The sequence below is a fragment of the Pongo abelii genome, chromosome X (genome assembly GCF_028885655.2).
Source record: "Pongo abelii isolate AG06213 chromosome X, NHGRI_mPonAbe1-v2.0_pri, whole genome shotgun sequence".
Taxonomy (NCBI): domain Eukaryota; kingdom Metazoa; phylum Chordata; class Mammalia; order Primates; family Hominidae; genus Pongo; species Pongo abelii.
The window spans coordinates 77449457-77466610 of record NC_072008.2 but is presented as its reverse complement, the minus strand read 5'-3'; the positions used below and the strand labels follow the sequence as shown (position 1 = coordinate 77466610).

The following is a 17154-nucleotide window of genomic DNA, read 5'->3' as shown; positions in this document are numbered from 1 at the left end:
TAATGAGAGGGCCTAGAAGCAATGACACCTCAGTGACAATGAGTGTACCCAGTGCCCAGGTCTTGGATTCTGACTATCATTTTCTGATCAAATAAACCAGGACTTCTTACGAAAGTGGTTGATTCTAGGGCTATGGCGGGGAAAATTTACGAGATAAGATTGGAGCATCTTACAGTGCCACAAAGTGAAGAAATGTTCAAAAAGGGAGTGTTTTATTTTGTTATGTTTCGTTTTGAGACGGGGCCTCTCTTTGTCACCCAGGCTAGAATTCAGTGGCGCAATCATGGCTTACTTCAGCTTCAACCTCCTGGACTCAAGCTATCTTGCCACTTCATCCCCCCTAGTAGTTGGAACTATAGAAGCACCATCATGCCTGACTAATTAAAAAAAAATTGTAGAAACCGGGTCTCACTGTGTTGCCCAGGCTGATCTCGAACTCCTGGGCTCAAGTGATCCACCTCAGCCTCCTAAATTGCTGGGATTGCAGGCAGGACCTACCATGTTCAGCCATGCTCAAAAAGGAATAGGCATGTCAAAAGGTCACAGGAGCCAACCTGAAAGAATACCCAATGGCCAAAGCTGCAACAGTTTGAACAACAAAATAAATAGTGATAGTGTTTTATTATAAGCCAGAGAAAAACCTAAGTATCTGTAAGTTCATAGCAATATAAATAACTGAATAAATAAATAAATGAATGGGAGAGAAAGGACAGCTCTTCCTTAGAGAAGAGTTGCAACTAATGGCTGTAGGAGTAATGAAGAGAACTGGAAAATCACCATTAAAGCACCACTGTAATAATTGTTTCTGGCAAGATCCATCAGTGGATGCTGAATTAGTGGGTTAATGTTTGAGAGAAACGAGATATTTGCATACTCCTAAAGTATCTCTCTCAAGATATTTATTAATTACAAAGGAAAAAATAACAACAGTAGAATTGAGAAACCCAGCAGACATCACATTAACCAAGTGATGAGGGTTAATATCACCAGTAATAAGATGTATCAGCATCGTATATCCCTGCTATGATGCACTGAGGACACAGCATAATGTCTGTAATACATATTCTTGCCGAAAATGCATAATCTCAGTCTAGTCTAATGAGAAAACATTAAGCAAACCCAAATTGAGGGAAATCTACTAAATACCTGATCACTAATCTTCAAAGAGTGTCAAGGTCACAAAGGACAAGACTTGAGGAATTGTCACTGATTAGAAGAGACTTAAAGAAACATGACAAATGCAGCATGAAATTCTGGATTGGACCCTGGAATGTAAAAAGGCCATTGGTGGAAAAAGTGGTAAAATCCAAATAAAGTCCATAGTTTGGTTAATAGTATTGTGCCGATGTTAATTTCTTAGCTTTGACTATTACACTGTGGTTATGTTAGATGTTAACATCAGGGGAAGCTGAGTGAAAGGCATATGGGAACTCCTTGTAGTGTTTTTGCAACTTTTGTATAAGTCTAAAGTTATTCCAAAATAAAAAGTTTTTAAAAGTAATTTTAAAGGCTATATGATTCAGGGGATTTATAGAGCTCTGGCTAAGACGGTAGGCTTTGGAGTGAGATTCCTTGGATTCTAATCCTGGCTCTGTCACTTATTAGCTGTGTGACTTTGAGTGAGTAACTTAACTTCTCTTTGCATCATAGTTTCATCGTCTATAAAATGTAAGGATTAAGGAAGATAATGTAAAATGCATAAATTAGTGCATGGTACATTGTCAGTACCAATAGAGAGTAAAATTAGAATGAATGTTTACAATAAAATATTGGGCTGCTATTTACGCTCCATCTTCCAGATCTACTGGGTATTTGCTTTAATGAAAAATTTTGAGAAACACCTCTCCAGATAGACAGAGTTATAGTTCTTAGCCCTCCTGATTAACTGTTGAGGAGTCTTCCAACGGCTTGGAGGCCCCAGTAGAATTTAAAGCTATTGGCAAAGTAGCTACAGGGGCCACCCCACACATTAGCATCTCCTTAATATGCATTGTGGGTATACATATATATGGCAAATTAGTTACTCCTAGTGTCTTTTATTCAAGGGTAAACACTTCCTGCATCTAGGAAGTATTTAGTAGTTATGACTTGCTAATTGTATATTGGTTATTTTATGCCAGGACTTCGGGATATGGGAACGTGGAGACAAGACCAACCAAGGGATCTCAGAGTTGAATGCCAGTTCAGTTGGAATGGCAAAGGTAATTTTCCTTTCCTGTTTGTACTAAGTATGGGATAAGGAAGTCTGGTATCCCTTTGTCACAGATAAAACTTAATGTGAGTGTGGACCATAATCAAATTAATTATTATTTTAAACCACAGGCAACATTCAGATTCTCCTGTAGAACCGTGGATATGCAGATGAAAACTTTCATAAGCTGCAGATTTGATATCCAACTGCTTTTGTGGCATGTCTTTACTTATATTATATGCCATAAGGACTTGAAAGGACTTAAACTAAACTTATCATCTCTACCATTACAAAAACAAGCAAAAGAAGGCTTTTATTCCTTCCATTTACCAGTTGACCAAGCTTTATATCAAGGAATCATCTCTCAATCTTCTATCCTCTTTATTTTCCTCCATCCCCCAAATCATCATCATCATCATCATCATTAGCAGCAGCAGCATTACTGTTCAACTTGGCTCTACTTTTTCATCCTACCCACTATTGTCTTCTCTGGAAACAAGAAGACATACAATAAGATAGCAGGAATAGGATCAAACATATCCATTATGAGAAATATGCATGATTTAGTCTCTCCTACTAATATGTAAAGATATAGCTTGATTTTAAAAAATAAAAGGAAATCCAATATATGCTGTCTATAAGAGCTCTAATATAACAAAATAATACAGAAAGGTTAAAAATAGAAGGATGAGCAAAATACAGTCTGACAAACATAAAAAGAGCTAGGGTGACTATGTGAACGTCAAGTGAAGTAGAATTCAAAGTAAAAAATATTACATGGAACAGAGAGGACAAAGGGAGTCACGATAGAATTTTATTCTATTTTTATTTTATTTAATTAATTAATTTATTTATTTATTTATTATTATTTTTTGAGACAGAGTCTTGCCCTGTTGCCCAAGCTGGAGTGCAGTGGCACGATCTTGGCTCACTGCAACCTCCACCTCCTGGGTTCAAGAGATTCTCCTGCCTCAGCCTCCCGAGTAGCTGGGACTACAGGCATCTGCCACCATGCCCAGCTAATTTTTTTTTTTTTTTTTTTTTTTTTTTTTTTTTTTTTAGTAGAGACAGGATTTTGCTATGTTGATGAGGCCGGTCTCGAACTCCTGACCTCAGGTGATCCATCTGCCTTGGCCTCCCAAAGTGCTGGGATTACAGGCGTCAGCCACTGCGCCCGGCCTAACAATCTCATGGTGCACTGAACAACATAACCAAACATCCTTCTATGGCATTTCACACAGACAAATTTAGTTCATTCTTTTCAGCTGCTATACAGTATTTAATAATTGCTCCATTGACAGAATTGTCTTTATTTTTTAATATTCTAGATAATGCTTTAGTGAAGATCCTTGTACATACATCCAGGTAAATTTACACAAATATTTTTATAGGAAAAATTCCTCAAAGCGGAACCCTTAGGTTAAGGGATGTATACTTTTAAATTGCCCTTCAGATATGAACAGACACTTCTCAAAAGAAGACATTTATGCAGCCAAAAGACACATGAAAAAACGCTCATCATCACTGGCCATCACAGAAATGCAAATCAAAACCACAGTGAGATACCATCTCACACCAGTTAGAATGGAAATCATTAAAAAGTCAGGAAACAACAGGTGCTGGAGAGGATGTGGAGAAATAGGAACACTTTTACACTGTTGGTGGGACTGTAAACTAGTTCAACCATTGTGGAAGTCAGTGTGGTGATTCCTCAGGGATCTAGAACTAGAAATACCATTTGACCCAGCTATCCCATTACTGGGTATACACCCAAATGATTATAAATCGTGCTGCTATAAAGACCCATGCACACATATGTTTATTGTGGCACTATTCACAATAGCAGACTTGGAACCAACCCAAACGTCCATCAGTGATAGACTGGATTAAGAAAATGTGGCACATATACACCATGGAATACTATGCAGCCATAAAAAAGGATGAGTTCATGTCCTTTGCAGGGACATGGATGAAGCTGGAAACCATCATTCTCAGCAAACTATCGCAAGGACAAAAAACCAAACACCGCATGTTCTCACTCATAGGTGGGAATTGAACAATGAGAACACATGGACACAGGAAGGGGAACGTCACACACCAGGGACTGTTGTGGGGTGGGGGGAGGGGGGAGAGATAGTGTTAGGAGATATACCTAATGCTAAATGACAAGTTAATGGGTGCGGCACACCAGCATGGCACATGTATACATATATAACAAACCTGCATGTTGTGCACATGTACCGTAAAACTTAAAGTATAATAGTAATAAAATTAAAAAACAACAACAACAACAACAAAAAAAAAACAGCTTCTGGGCCCAGGCAGAGACTCGTCACAGGGGTGGAACCACAACAGTGAGCCCCCGCTAGAGCAACACTGAAGCGGAAACATGGGGTTGCAGCTTCCACAGAGAGTTCCCACTAGGGCAGGACCACCACTGGAATGCCAGAACTGTAGAGTCACTGGCAGCATGCAAGGTCTACCTGAGAAAGCTTCAGGCACCAGACTGCAACCCATAGAAGCAGCCACCTGTGCTGCACCCATCAAAGCCATAGGGGCAGGGCTGCCTGAGGCCTTAGAGACCCAATCCCAACCTGAGCGCAGAGTCAAAAGGGATTATTCTTCAGCTTTCAGATTTAATGTCTGCTATGCTGGGTTTAAGACTTGCTTTAAGCCTGTTACTCCTTTCTTTTTGCCTATTTCTCTCTTTTAGAATGGGAATATCTCCGTCTGTCTTATGCCTGTACCACCATTGTATCTTGAAAGTTGATAACTTGTTTTGATTTCAGACTCATAGATGAGGTTTTGGACTTTTGAGTCTTATCCTTGGTGCTGGAATGAGTTAAGACTTTGAGGCTATGGGGTTAGAATGAATGTATTTATATGTGAGAAGGACATGAGTTTGGCGGGGGTAAGGAGTAGAATAGTAAGGCAGTAATTAATGAGTATTTTGTGCCTGGCCAACTTCTACTTACCCTATAGGTCTCAGTTTAGGTGTCATTTCTTCAGGGAAGAGTTTCAAAACTGCCTTCTACCCCCAAGACTAGGTCAAGTCTGCCCTTTAATTGAGGAATTACAGATAACTAATAAATACTAGAAATAATATTCAATCTTGTTAGCAATTTAATGCATGTGAATGCAACAGACATACCTTTTTTTTTATCACATTAGGAAAAAATGTTAAGATAATACATTGTTTGCATTAAGGAAGGTATTGTCATATACTGCTAGTGATAGCTATGTTGGTACAACTTGCAAGAAAAGCAATTTAGCATTATGTCTTAAAAATTATTCATACTCTTTTACTCAGTGATTCTACTTCAGGAAATTGATGCTTACAAAATAACTCAAAATGAATACAAAGAGTTATTTTATTAGCTTGACAGCCATTATTGAGAGCCTACTGTATGCCATGGTTTGTGCTAGATATTAGTGAAGGCATAATCCCTGACCTCAAGGAATTTATAATTTGGCAAGAGATGTTTATCAAAGTTCTATTTCTAATAGCACAAAATTAAAGGCGACCTAAATTTCCAACAATTGGTAAATGGCTAAATATACTTTATTATAGCCATATGAGATAATAGTATGTCAAAATAGTGTTTGTAATATGGAAAAATACTTATGCTATATTATTAATTGTAAAAAGTAGGATACCAGATGTGATCTCAACTGTACACAAATAGACATAGAAAAAACTAATAAAAAACATGTCAAAAATGTTAAAAGTGGTTGTTTTGGGTGATTTTCTTGCCGTCTCTGTATTTTACTGTGTTTTCAAAATATTCTATAAGGAGTGTGTTTTACTTTTATGATCAAAAATATATTTAGAAAAGTAAGAAATTAATAAATAAATTCTATTTTAAAAAACATAATATCTCATTTATATGTGGAATCTAAAGAAGTTGAACTCATAGAAGGAGAGAGTACAATGATGGTTAAGTATGATGCTTAACTTGATAGTGCTACAAACTCCTTCTTAAGTTTCTCTGAGACAATATGGGAGACAAAGAAAAACTGAGAATGCCCTGGGAATAAATAATGTTATTGTATTATATATTCTGTCAGACATATTCAAAAGTGACATCATGTGTGTTGATAAGATACTGGGATATAGGGAGAAGAAATATATATCTTTCTAATGCTAAACTTGTCCTTCCCTTTCTTGTTCCTCACAGGCAGCCCTGGAAGCATTAGATGAACTGGATCTGTTTGGTGTGAAAGGTGGGCCTCAATCAGTTATCCATGTCCTGGCTGATGAAGTACAACACTGCCAGGTAAGAGATTATGGAAAATGGAAATAGCAAATTTTATTCTTGCCCAGACTCAGATTTAAGCATAAGCTTTAGATTAAGGATAGCTGAATGAGAGACAGTGCATCATCTGATTAATTACCATGTACCAAAAATATATTTAGCAAGCATACTGTACTGAGATAAGCCAAATATAGCATGAGCTATAAAATAGATCATAGTCCTGTTCTCTAGCCAAAGGTTATAAAGGGATCCCACCATACTATGTGGAATTATCCACCACTATCATATCAGAGGGATATGGTCTCTCTTTCTGAGTATCTCCTTTTCTAAATATATAAAGAAAACAAGAGATGATAGATTTTTAGTATTCTTGTTAGTGTTTCTGAAACATTCTGTTGTCCCTGGTTGGCTCTAGGCTTAGATATTTGGAGATTAGACTTTAAGTGGCAAATGTGTATTTTCAGTTTTGTTTAGGATTACTCTCCATATTGAAAGATTAAGGTTTTTCTCATTGGCATGAGGAATTTTCTCCTTTCCTTCAAACCCTGATTAAATATCATAGGGTCCTATTGAATATAAACTCATCTCCAGTTTTAAAAACCCAAAATTTCCCAGAGGAAAAAAAATATGTCAGAAGTAGAGGAGCTGAGCCTTCCCTATCCTGCTTCTCAGCAGCTGTGTTTTCTCTTGACTTTATTCTTAAGTAGTTGCTAATGGAGCAACAGGACTGTGGGTGGTATAATGATGTTAGAATATTCCTTATCCATGAATAACTGGTTAAGAATCAGGATAGGGAAGTATTGAGAGCAGAATTAAGACAAGGGATGATTTACAGAAATTGCTGGTTTTCTAAGTTCTAACTATTGAGTAATGTCTAGATTTTCTTGTGAATGGTCCTCTTCTACATAAATCTTTCGAAACTAAAGCTATTAGTTTTACAATGCTAAGGTATTTACTAACCTACTTAAAATAGATAAAGAATGTTCTTTTCTATTTTGTCAAACATATTCAAAAGTGATATCATGTGTGTTGATAAGATATTGGGGTAAAGGGAGAAGAAATACATCCTTTTATATAAACTTAACTTCTTTTCTCTTAGTCTATCCTAAATTCACTATTGCCCCGTGCTTCAACATCAAAAGAGGTTGATGCTAGTCTACTCTCAGTGGTTTCCTTCCCTGCCTTTGCAGTAGAGGATAGCCAGTTGGTGGAGCTCACAAAACAGGAAATCATCACCAAGCTTCAGGTATGTCCCTATGTGCCTTTGTTTTCTTTAAGGCTGTGACTTTAAGGATAAATTGTGCCTTTGGGGGCCTTAAGTATGACCTGTGTCTGTGATTTCAAGAAACCTTTAAGTTTTCTGAGTTGTGTTTATAGTTTCTTTTAAAAGTGTTAAAACTTGTACAGCCATTCCTGGTAGCAATGCAGGGTGGTACACCCACTTTAGAAAACAGTTTGGCAGTTTCTTATAAATTTAATCATACACCCGCCCTATAACCCAACTATATGTCATCCTAGAAATCTACGCTTCAGAAATGAAAACTTATGCTCATGAACAAATCTGCACACAAATGTTTACAGCAGCTTTATTCATAATTGTCAAAAACTGGAAAAAACCTTCAACAGAGGAAGGGATAAACAAATTACACTATATTCATGCAGTGGAATACTGCTCAACAATAAAAAGATACAAGGTACCAACTTGATCAGATTTAATCGTGGTGTATAATCTTTTTGATGTGCTGTTGGATTTGTTTTGACAGTATTTCGTTGAGGATTTTTGCAACTATGTTCATCAGGGATATTGGCCCATGGGTTTTTTGTTGTTCTTGTGTCCTCGTCAGTTTTGGTTTCAGGGTACTTCTGGCCTTGTAGTGAGTTTGGAAGAATTCCCTACCCTTCAATTTACTGGAGTAGTTTGGTTTTAGCTCTTTAAAAAGTTTGGTAGAACTCAGCAATAAAGCCATCCATTCCTGGACTTTTCTTCATTGGAGTACATTTTATTACTGATTCAGTCCCGTTACTCATTATTCGTCTTTTCAGGTTTTCTATTTCTTCTTGGTTCAATCTTGGTAGGTTGTATGTGTCCAGAAATGTATCTGTTTTCTCTAGGGTTTCCAATTTCTTGGCATATACTTATTGATGATAGTCTCTAATAATCTGTATTTCTGTGGTATCGTTATAATGTCTCTTTTTTATTTCTTATTTTATTTACTTGGGTCTTTTATTCTTAGTCTGGCTAATGGTTTGCCAATTTTGTTTATTTAAAAAACTTTTCATTTTGTTGATCTTTTGTATTTTTTGGCCTTAATTTCACTTATTTCTAGTTTGGTCTTTGTTATTTCTTTCCTTCTATTAATTTTGGGTTCTGTTTGTTCTTTTCTAATTCCTTGAGGTACATCATTAGGTTGTTAATTTCAAATCTTTCTACTATTTTGATGTAGGCATTTATTGCCATAAACTACCTTCTTAGTACTGCTTTTGCTGTATCCTATAGGTTTTGGGATGTTATGTTTCCATTTTCGTTTATTTTAAGAAATTTTAAAATTTCTTTCTTAATTTCTTCATCGACTCGTTGGTCATTGAGGAGCATGTTGTTTAATTTCTGAGTATTTGTACAGTTTCAAAAGTTTCTCTTGTTACTGATTTCTAGTTTTCATTGCAGTCAGAAAAGATAATTGATAATGATTTCAATTTTTAAAAGTTTGTTGAGACATGTTTTATCACTAAAATATGATCAATCCTGGAGAATGTTCCGTGTGCTAATGTGTTTTCTGTACCTGTTGGATGAAATGCCCTGCAAATGTCTGTTAGGTCCATTTGGTCTATAATGCAGTTTAAATCTAGTATTTCTTTGTTGATTTTCTGTATAAATGATCTATCTAATGCCAAGAGTAGAATGTTGAAGTCTCCCACTATTATTGTACTGGAGTCTAACTCTCCTTTTAGATCTAATAATATTTGGTTTCTATATCTGGATGCTGCAATGTTAGGTGCATATATATTTACAATTATAACCTCTTGCTGAATTGATCCTTTTATTATTATATAATGACCTTCTTTGTCTCTTTTTACTTTCAACTTAAAGCCTATTTTATCTGATATAAGTATAGCTACTCCTGCTTGCTTTTGGTTTGTATTTGCCTGGAACATCTTTTTCCATTCCTTCCAGTTTAGTCTATTTGTGTCTTTACAGGTGAAGTGACTTTCTTGTAGGCATCACGTGAGTCTTGTTATCCATTCAGCCAATCTACATCTAAATTGAGAAATTTAATCTATTTACATTCAAGGTTATTATTGATAGATGAGGACTTTCTCCTGTTATTTTGTTAATTGTTTTCTGGTTGTTTTATATATCCTTTGTTCCTTTCTTCCTCTCTTATTGTTTATCTTTACAGTTTGGTGGTTTTCTGTAGTGATAAGGCTTGATTCCTTTCTCCTTCTCTTTCTCCTTTCTGTATGTGCTGTACTAGTGAGTTTTATACTTTTGCATGTTTTCATGATGATAGTTATCATACTTTCACTTCCAGTTGTAGAACTCTCTTAGGCATTTCTTGTAAGGCTGGTCTAATTCTGGGTATAGTGTTCTTGCCTGACAGGTTTTTTTTTTTCTTTTTTTCCAGCACTTAGAATATATCATCTCATTCTCTTCCAGCCTGTGAGATTACTATTGAGAAATCTGTTGGTAGTCTAATGAAGATTCCCTTATATGTAACTTTATGCTTTTCTCTTGCTGTTTTTAAAATTTTCTCTTTGTCTTTGACTTTTGACATTTTGACTACAATGTACCTTTGAGAGAACATTTTTTGGGTTGAATCTATTTGGGAACCTTTGAGTTTCCTGGATCTGGATATCCATATTTTTCCCAAGAATTGGGAATTTTTCAGCTATTATTTCATCAAATAGGTTTTCTGTACATTTTCCCATCTCTTGTCTTTCTAAAACTTCCATAATGTGATTATTTGTTTGCTTTATGGTGTTCTGTAAGTCCTATAGGCTTGTTTCATTCTTTTTTATTCTTTTTTTTTTTTGTATGCCTGGTTTATTTCAAAAGATCTGCCTCCAAGTTCAGAAATTCTTCTGCTTGATCTCATCTGTTGAAGCTCTCGATTGTGTTTTTTATTTCATTAATTGAATTCTTCTGCATTAAAATTTGTTTTTTAAATAATATCTCTGTTGAATTTCTCATCAGAACATGAATTGTTTTCCTGATTTTATTGTCTATCTTTATTCTTTTATATCTTGCTGGGTTTCCTTAAGATCATAATTTTGAGTTTCTTTTATAGCATTTCTTAAATTTCCTTTTCTTTGAGGTCTGTTACTAGATAATTATTATGTCCCTTTGGATGTGTCATGTTTCCTTGCCTTTTCATGTTTCTTGTGTCCCTGAATTGATATATGCACATCTGGTGGAGCAGGTACCTCTTCCAATTTATGGAGCAGCTTTGATAGGGAAAGACTTTTCTGGAGATGGGTCCTAAGGTGTTGGTTTAGGTAGGATACACTGGCTTTGGTTCTAGGTGGACACAGTTATTATCGTCTCTGTGCAGTTTCTTGAGCTGTAATCCACATAATTGACGTTTGTGAGTACCTCAATGGCCTAGGCTGCAGGAGTTTGTGAGTGTGGTGGGTAGATTTGCTGGGGGTGGGCTCCTGAACAGACTGATTCCCGGGCCTGGGGTGTAGACATGCATGAGTAGAAGGGCTTCCAGACTGTTTTTCTAGCCAAGGTCATAGGCACATGGCAGGTCAGCTGGTTCAGGGGCTGGTTTGCCAACCAGGGGCAGGGCTGCTGGGCTATTTCTGTGCCTGGGGGTGTGGGACCTGGGAACTGGCTTGCCAGGGGTGGAGCCACTGGGCTGTTTCTCTGACCAGGGACATGGGTCCATCAAGCTGTTTGTTTCGGCTGGTCCAGGGTTGGCTTTCTACTATGCAGGACCAGAGTCATGGCCATTCCTGGGGCCAGGCTTCGAGCAGCTGAGGTCATGGCACTGCAGCCACCTGTGTGGGGTTGGTGAAATGATGGCAAAGAGTCAAGGTTGGAGAGGCGCAATGGCTACTGGCCCCCAGAGTAGAGGGGCCAACTACTGCACTCCTGCAGTAGCTCCAGTTTCAAGATGGCACTGTACTGCAGCAGCTTTGGTCATGAGAAATAGGAAGTGGACAACATGTACTCTTACTCTGGAGTAATGCAGCTGTGTGAATTCTAGGCAGCTCCCCAAACTGGGCTCAGCACTTGGCAGGACTGTAGGATTCTCCTATAGTAAGGACTGCAGGTGTCTGGGCTGGCAATGAGGGACGGTGGGAGCCTTTTGCTTACCTTTTCCCTGCAAGGGGAAGTCCCTCCTGTCTCTGAGCCAAGCCCAATAGGGGAGATGGGGCAGCAGAGCCAGGGTGCCTCACTCTCCTCTCTATGCTGCCATCCTGGGCTTTTCTACTTCACAGGGTTCTTGCTGCCAGTCACTTGCTACACCACAGTGCTCTCCCTCAGACACTCCACTTGAATTTTTGTTGTTTATTAGTTGTTCTGGTCCTTTTTTGTGGGGAAGACAAGCACCAGGCACCTCTAGTCAGCTATCGTGCTCTATGTTGATTTTTTTTTTTTTTTTTGTCGGTACATTCCAAACATGTGTAACCAGTGAACATGGCCTAGGGTTTTTTTTTTTATTATTATTGGTATTCACTTCAGTAACTTGAATCCACAGATATAAGCAGTATATAACCAGAAAGTTATAAGTAAACACAGATTATACATGCAAATTTCTGTTCACAAACGTCACATGTGCAGGTACATGAATTAGAAGCGTGTATCTAGGATTATGGCCAAACTGTTTTTAAGATGCAGAAATATAAAATTACATCTTGAAAATATGAAGAGGTGGTCTACACACTTCAAAAATCAAATGTTGCTTACACCAGAGATGTATGACGATTACAGGATTCAAGTGACAAGCAATAAAATCTCAAAAATTAGTACTGGTCAAAGAGAATGGGAATATTTTTACATTTCACTGAAAATATATTGACTACTAGAATACAAAATCTACCAGGAACTCAGGGAAAAAAATACAAAATCTAATGCCAATTACTGAATATTTCTTATTACCTAAACAACAGCATGACATTTACAGAAAACTGCACCTGCATTTGAATTGCCAATCTCATTTTAATGAAGTGCTCCAAAAATGAAATGCAACCAAAAAAGGGTCAAACTCCAAATGAAAAGTTTGCAAGGCTCAGATTAAAACATGGAATGTTTCAGATGAAAGTAATAAAAATACTATTGGTTTTGTTCTTTATTAAATGAAATCAAATATTGACATTTCTTTGAAACTTGGAACTACTAAATTTCATTTTCCCAAATGGTTCTGCATTTTTTTCTTAGTGGTGCAAGTTGTCTTAAGTAGCTTACAAAGTCAATTCTCTACAAATTACTTCTATAAAACAACTATTCATTAATCGTATGTATTTTTTTGCTATAACACTTAACACATGAACAGACATTATTTCTCCACCAAAACAAGAGTACAATAGTTTTCTTCTGTCAGTATTGTATTTAACAAAGGTTAATATTAAACACAAAGAACCATTATTTTCTTTGAAATCCTTAAATCTTCTTGCACATCTTAAGTTGCCTTCTTCTGTCTGCATTCTTCTGCCAATTTATTCAGAAATTTATTTAATTTCTCATAATGAGGAAGGCTGCTGCAATGAGTATTCTTTGCAACTTCTTTTGTATAAAAGAGTGAACATAGCTTACCATAAAGCCCTGTTTTAGGTATCACATAGTCTATACCAACAGGAACATTGGGCTGATATGGTCCAATTCTATACTCATCTGGGATTGTATAGTCCTCCTTGTTCTCATCACTTTGGCCATCTGCATTTTCACTTATGTTGATTCTTAAATGCATTTTACTAAGTGAAAAAAAGCCAAACCTCAAAGACTACATACTACATGATTCCATTTACATGACACTCTGGAAAAGGCAAAACTATAGGGAGGAAAACAGATCAGTAGTTGCCAGAAGTTGGGAGGACAGATTGTCTATAAAGATATAGCACTAGAGAATTTTGAGGGTGATGGAATGGTTCTCTATGGACTTATGCTGGTGGACACATGACTATATGTTTGTCAAAGGCAAGGAATTGTATGCCACAAGAAGTAAATTTAAAGAATCAACCAGGGTGTGTCAAGAAAGATGGAATTCAGACTGAAAAATGAGTCTAATTACATTACAAATGAATCAGGTAACCACACTAAAGGGTATAGAAAAGAAAGGAGCTGACCTAAGTCTTGGAAAACAGTGTTTTGACTAGATACTGCAAGCCTAACCTAGAGACAAAAATAACTGTATACACACACTGTACTCTAGTTCAGGGGTTAGCAAATTACAGCCTGTGGGCTGGCCATCTGTTGTTATAAATAGAGTTTTATTGGAACACAACCATGGTGTATTTACATATTGTCCATGGCTGCTTTCAAGGTACAACAGCAGATCTGAGTAATTGCAACAGATGCTGTATGGTCTGCACAATCTAAAATATTCACTACCTGGTCCTCTATGAAAAAGTTTGCCAACCCCTGCTCTAGTTGATAAATTTGTTTCTCAAAGGGGTACTGGTTGGCAATTCTGAAACTACTTTATCTGTACAGTAAGGTTGACCAAATAAGTAAATATGTAGTAGATATAGTGGGTAATGAGACCTAGGTTTCTCACTGTTACACATAGGGAATGGGAAAAGCCTAGAATGAACCTTGTGATGTTGGATTGGAGAAGGTAGTATCAGTATGAAGTATGTGTGTGTGTTTGTGTGTCTGTGTGTGTTTAATATAGGGATGTGTGTCTTCCTATATGTGTTTCCTAACTTTGTCCACTGAGAGGGCCCAGAGGCAATGAGTACACCTAGTGTCCAAATGTTGGTTTCTAAATGTCATTCTCAATGAAAGGACTCAGGGCTCCTTGGAGAAGTGGTTGATTTGACTGGGGCAGGGAGGATACAAGAGGAGCCTGGAGTATCATATGGTTCTAGAAAATAAAGAGGTACTCAGAAAAGTATGGAACATGTCAAAGGAACACAGGAACCAACTGAAAAGTGCTTCTAATGGCCAAAGCAGAAAAAACTTGAACAACAAAATAACTATCATAGTATTGGATTATAACCCAGAGAATAAATGAAATATCCATAAGTCCATACTGATATAAATAAATAACTGAAAAATGAATAAATAGGAAAGAAGACAAATCTCCCTAATAGTAGAATGTCAGTTAATAAATGCTAAAGGAATAAAGGAAATACAAAATTGCCATTAGACAAACACGAGAATAACCATTATTTCAGGAGAAATCTACTGATGGACGCTAAAACCAGTAGACAAAAGCTTAAGCATAAAGAGGATATTCGAATAGTCTCACAGTATCTCCCCCAAAATATTTAATAGTTACAAATGGAAAATTACAGTGGAGAAATTCAGCAGACACCACTTTAACCAAGTGATCAGGGTTAACATCACCAGTAATAGGACACATTGACATCATGTGCTCTCTCATAAAATGCACTGAGAAAGGCACATCACCTCTGTGGTATCCTTCCCAATATGCATAACCATAATCTGATCATGAGAAAACATCAAACAAAACCAAATCGAGGGACATTCTACAAAATAACTGATGAACACTCTTCAAAAGTGTCAAGGTCATTAAAAACAAGGAAGGACTGAGGAACTGTCATAGATTTGAGGACACTAAGGAGACATGATGAATGAATGCAATATGGGATCCTGAATTGGGTCCTAGAACAGAAAAAAGGACAACTGATGAAATCCAAATAAGTTATGTGCTTTGGTTGACAGTATTGTACCAAAGTTTTTTTTTTTTTTTGAAACAAAGTCTCACTTTGTCACCCAGGCTGGAGTGCGGTGGCACGATCTCGGCTCACTGCAACCTCTGTCTCCCAGGTTCAAGCGATTCTCCCACCTCAGCCTCTTGAATAACTGGGACTAAAGTCACATGCCACCACGCCTGGCTAATTTTTGTATTTTTTTGTAAAGACAAGGTTTCACCACATTGGCCAGGCTGGTCTCGAACTCCTGACCTCAGGTGCCTCCCGCCTCAGCCTCCCAAAGTGCTGGGGTTACAGGCATGAGCCACTACACCCAGCCACCAAGGTCAATTTTTTAGTTTTGGCAAATTTCTGTGGTTATATAAGATGTGAATATAACGGAATGGTGGTTGATAGGAATACTGGGATTCTCTGTACTGTTTTTTCAACTCTTCTGTAAATCTAAAATTATCTCAAAATTTAAAAAATCTGTGTTTTTTTAAAAAGCTTATGGAGTCTTATGACTTATGAGCTGTATGTGTCTTATGAACAGGACCACATAGATTAGTAATTAGGCTGTCACAGACTTACCCTAGGTGGATAGCCATAGAGAGGATACTGTTAGGAACACTGCTTTAGTGAAGAGCCTGTCACTTTGCCTTCACTTGAAATCACATTGCTGAAATCTGTTTCTGCTGCTGGATTGATTTTTTGGTTTTAAGCATTATTATATTATTATAGGTTTTTTGGTTTTAAGCATTATGCCTTTATTGGTGATAGGTTGGTGGTACATATAGATGTTGCAAGGATGTATTTCTGATTAATTACATGGCTGTACCAGTGTACAAGCTGCTGACCTTTTTTCTTTGCATTCCCAGGGTCGTTATGGTTGCTGTCGCTTTCTACGAGATGGATATAAAACTCCTAAAGAGGTAGGTTTATTTTCTCCAAAATGAATCCAAGGTAGAATGGCCACTTCTACCTGCAGCCTCATTCAGAGAAAATATTTACCTCACTGATGGTACTTATAGAGATCACTAAGTAGGATAATAATAACTGATGTTTGCTATATTTCTTGAACTTGGCTTAGCTGCCAGGTTCTGTTTGTAGGCTTTTCTGGATTAAGTAAAATAGAGGAAGGTGTAGTCCTTCCACCTCTTGCATTGGTTAGTTTCAGGAAAGAACTACTGATACATGGTAAAATCAGTGGATGGAAGCTTACGCAGAAATAGTATTTGCATTGTCTCAAAGTATCTCTTCCAAAATATTTAACAATTACAAAGGGAAAAATCTTTCCATCAGTAGATCTTTCTGGCCCCACATTCCACCTCTTGTAGTTGGTTAGTTCTAAACAGTACTTGATTTTGAAAAGTTAAGTTCCTTTTATTGAACTAGTCAAAAGTTCACCTTGGAAATATCAATGAGAAAAATTCAGTATTATTAAAGGGATTGAACAGTCAATATGAAGCACTTTCACTGGTAATGGAAACATTGTTTAAAGCTTAGATTTGATGGTTGAGAGACATTATGGATCTTTTTAAATCATCGAGCTCAAACTCTTCTGGTCTACTTCCTCTCTTCCACTTTATTTTTTAGCCTTGAATTTGACTTCTTCCCCTATCAGTGTACTAAAATTATATGTTCTGAAACATCATCATAAGCTCTTAAATGACCAATCCAATAGCCTTTTCTGAATCCTTATTCTCCTTGACTTCTCTATAGTACCTCACTTTTTACCTAGCCCTAAATTCTCTTGAAATTCTTTTCCTATTTTAATTTTCCCACTACACTATCCTGATTCTTCTCTTTCTGTTATTCCCTTGCCCCACTCTGAGGGTTTACCAAGATTCCATTCTTGAGCAGTTTGCTCATTTCATTTAGTGC

General features: G+C 37.0%; 1 protein-coding gene across 1 annotated transcript in view; it reads left to right on the top strand.

Annotated features, from left to right (window-relative positions):
* Positions 1-17154, top strand: part of PHKA1 (phosphorylase kinase regulatory subunit alpha 1) — a 129029-nt gene that overhangs the window by 33633 nt on the left and 78242 nt on the right. Inside the window, exons 6-9 of the mRNA XM_002831804.5 lie at positions 2121-2201; positions 6370-6468; positions 7547-7693; positions 16149-16202. Coding sequence (XP_002831850.3) covers positions 2121-2201; positions 6370-6468; positions 7547-7693; positions 16149-16202 — 381 coding nt within the window. The remainder of the gene's footprint in view (positions 1-2120; positions 2202-6369; positions 6469-7546; positions 7694-16148; positions 16203-17154) is intronic.